Raw genomic sequence first — 3,468 nt, 5'->3', positions numbered from 1 at the left:
TCTGTTGTGCCACTGCCACATGCTGAGTTAAAATTATTTTTTTTTTAAATTTTTATATATTACCTCAACCCGTTGTTGAAGGTGCAGCTTGTCACTTGGTTCGTCCCACTCCAACTCATGATTGAACCATCTTTCTTCTACTCTGATCAACCTTAGTCTTGGTGTGCTCTCCGGACTTGGACTTATAGGGAGCCTTCTCAAATTGGGGCATTCCAAAATGGCCAATTCTTCTAAGACAGGGACTTTTATTGAATCATGGAGTGATTGTAGTACCCCTCGGTATACACTTGAGAAGTTTGATAATGAATACAATCAAAGAATCCTTAATCGAGGAAGCACCACCACCGCCACCACCTTACCCTTCTCCTCCTTGTCTTCTCCGCCTTCATTCTTCATAAATATTTCCTCTATATCATTGCAATAACCAATTTCAATTTCTTCTAATTGTGGGAGACCCTGAGCCATACTCATTTGAAAGATGTGCTTCAAATTGTGACAACCCCAAATACTTAGGATCCTTAGGTTCTCCAGGGTTCCCTTTTGAAAAGGTCCATGACAGATTTTCCTCAAGTTCTGTAAGTTATCCAACCATAATACTTCCAACCTGTTGAATGCGATTATAGGGGCCGGGACAACCCCTTCTTCTACCTGATGATGATGATGATGATGATCAACAATCAAAATATGCTCCACATCCTCGCATGATATAACTCTGAGATATCGCAAGTTGTTTAGACCACTCCCCTGTCCACTAAGTTGTGAATAAATGGACTTTGGACCATGGTAGTCATAAAGAATTACACGCTCTGTTCGTCCCAACAACACCTTACCCCAATTGGAAAGTTTATTAGGGATTTTTATTTCCAAAAATAACATCGTAGCTTCATAATTACCTTCAATGGGGATATCATATTCCCTTCTTGCAAATTCCACCTGCATTGGATTGAATGAGCACAAAATACAAAAATGGGTCAAGTTTTGTGCACCCAATTGCAATTGCAATGAGATGGGGGTGTTGGAACTCATGAGGCATTCTATGTTTGATACCACTAATTCAACCCTTGTCAAACGAGTCAAGGATGCCACCTTAGACAAACAAGCCTTACTACTACCATCTCTTTTTGATCCTTCATCGACCTCCCACTCACCAAAGCTTTCCAATACATGGAGTTCTTCTAAGCGAGATAACCTGGACAGGACTTTTGGGGGAATAATCAACCAAGAGTTTCTTGACAAATCCAAGGACTTTAGATTTGTCAATCCTCCTATTTCTTGTGGTAAAATCCTTATGTTGGAGCCACTTAGGTCGAGTATTTCAAGTTTCTTCATACTCCAAACCAATGACAAATCTAAAGAAAACTCCACCACATTTAGATGTAACACTCGAAGCTGCTCCGTTAACCATGAGAATGACGATGGTATTGAAACAATATTTGTGTTTCGGAGATCTAGAACTTTGAGTGATTTCATACCCTCAAAACATCCATCAGGGATTTCACTCAGAGATCGATTATCCCGTAATGATATAGTCCCAAGTTGGGAGCAATAACCCATCTGTTCGGGGAACTTATTTATTTCATTTTGCATTAGCGAAAGTTGCTTGCAATTTCTCAGGTTCTCCATATTTGGCCACTCCTCCAGTCCACTTCCAGCTTTTACAACAAAGCCATGTTGGTCTTCATGTGATGCAATCCAAATGGCCACATCTCGAACGATATCGTGCATTCTAACACACCCATTTCTTGTAGGATTGTCAACATTTAACAACAAACTTGACCGCTTAAGTGTGTCCAGCACCGTATGCAACCTATTTCTGGCTTCATTCATGTTTTCAATTGCATCAAATATATATATCCTCAATCCACACATAAGGAAGCAAATCATCCTCAAAAATAATAAAGTCTTCCGGAAATAAACAACAAAGCAAGAAGCAACGCCGTGTTTTCTCGCTTTCAAGATAATCATAACTCAATTTTATGGAGGAGAATACTTGTTTTTGCATACCTGGAATTCTCGATGGGATTGACCTCTTCAGTTGGACAAGTGCGTCAACCCATACGGTCCGGTCCTTGTTTCATAGTGCCTTTCCAACCGTAACAAGTGCCACTGGCAAACCCCCCACATTCTTTAACAACTTCCCTGGCCACTTCATTTAGCTCTGAGGAGTCCACTCGATCACCACCTACGTTCATTCCAAATAGCTTCCATGCATCTGCTTCCTCTAATACCTTCACTTCAACATTGTATTGGGTGTTCATTTGATCACACACTTCAAAGAATCTTGTTGTGATAATGACGCTTCAATTATTGCATCTTCTTCCATCATTGCAGCCAATTATGTCGCCGATCACTCTGTCTCCATAGAGAATTCCAATATCGGTTAATGTCAGTGGTTCCCATAGATCATCCAAGATTATGAGGATTCGTTTCTCTTGCTCAATTCTGGCAAATAAACGTCTTGCCCTTACCGATTCATTTGCTTCTTCGAATTTGAACCCCAGGTTCTTTGCAATATCAGCTTGAATCTTATTCAAAATAATGTTTTGAGATATGGTGATCATCACAATCCGATCAAAGACCCTTTCGTTTTTAAGTTTCTTTGCCAATTCATTCATCATGGTCGTTTTACCGACCCCGCCCATCCCATAAATTCTGACGAAGTCGAACTTCTTGTCCTCCAACGCTTCCATAATTTGCTCCATCGCCAACTTGATGGGCTCAAAAGCTTGGAAATCAAGCATTGACGGCATGGATTCTATGCCAGGAGGAGGTGGAGGAGGAATTGACACAGAAGAATCAAATTGGCCAGCTTCCTTTAGGAGATTAATGACTACATCGGTGGTCTTCCTTTTTGCTTCTTTGCCCACACGATAATGAGCACGGCCACAGTCCCATTGGAAGCAACATCCCTTGTTCTCTTGAAGTAGTATTGTGGCGGCATCATCAACTCCATCTAACCAACTTCTTACTTCTCTTTGTGTGGCATCATCTCTATCTAACCAACTTCTTACCACTTCTTTGATCTCATGTCCTCGTCCTTGAGAGTTTTTCAAGTTTATCCATTTGATTTCTAAGCTCATTGACGTTTCTCTTGTACCGAACAAGATAACCAAGATGACACAAAAATGGAGACATCACAGCCTTCACCAATTCAATAATAGGTCCAACAACAACTACCAATGCGACGGCAACTTCCATTGTGGTGATCAGTGATTCAGGTCAGATCAGATAAATGAGTTGCCTGAAATCTGAATCTGAATCTGAATCAAGCTGCAGAAGCTGAAACTGAAACTACTCACAGCAACCTCCTTGGGCAATTGAAAAAGCTTAATTAATTAGGAAAAGCTTGCCAAATGAAAAACAGAGCAATAGACTTTGGATAAACCACTGAAACAAAGGAGACTAAGCAAGGGAGGGAAAAGAAGAAGAAAGCTGAATGATACTTAAATCAAGATGATCAAAGAAGAG

General features: G+C 40.5%; 2 protein-coding genes across 2 annotated transcripts; both read right to left on the bottom strand.

Moving 5' to 3' along the window:
• Positions 1 to 312: 312 nt before the first annotated feature.
• On the bottom strand, positions 313 to 1,827 carry LOC122650415 (probable disease resistance protein At4g27220). Its single transcript, XM_043843833.1, has one exon. It carries the CDS (start codon positions 1,825 to 1,827, stop codon positions 313 to 315), a length of 1,515 nt encoding a protein of 504 aa, XP_043699768.1.
• Positions 1,828 to 2,300: 473 nt separating this feature from the next.
• On the bottom strand, positions 2,301 to 3,080 carry LOC122650414 (probable disease resistance protein At1g61310). Its single transcript, XM_043843832.1, has one exon. It carries the CDS (start codon positions 3,078 to 3,080, stop codon positions 2,301 to 2,303), a length of 780 nt encoding a protein of 259 aa, XP_043699767.1.
• Between the last annotated feature and the right edge of the window lie 388 nt (positions 3,081 to 3,468).

The sequence above is a fragment of the Telopea speciosissima genome, chromosome 2, assembly GCF_018873765.1.
Source record: "Telopea speciosissima isolate NSW1024214 ecotype Mountain lineage chromosome 2, Tspe_v1, whole genome shotgun sequence".
In the NCBI taxonomy this organism is placed as follows: Eukaryota; Viridiplantae; Streptophyta; class Magnoliopsida; order Proteales; family Proteaceae; genus Telopea; species Telopea speciosissima.
The sequence above is the reverse complement of the archived record's forward strand: the minus strand, read 5'-3'. Positions and strand labels throughout refer to the sequence as shown.

Bases quoted from the DNA above. Each gene is read 5' to 3' on its own strand.
- LOC122650415 (XM_043843833.1), bottom strand. From the start codon at position 1,827: ATGAATGAAGCCAGAAATAGGTTGCATACGGTGCTGGACACACTTAAG.
- LOC122650414 (XM_043843832.1), bottom strand. From the start codon at position 3,080: ATGAGCTTAGAAATCAAATGGATAAACTTGAAAAACTCTCAAGGACGA.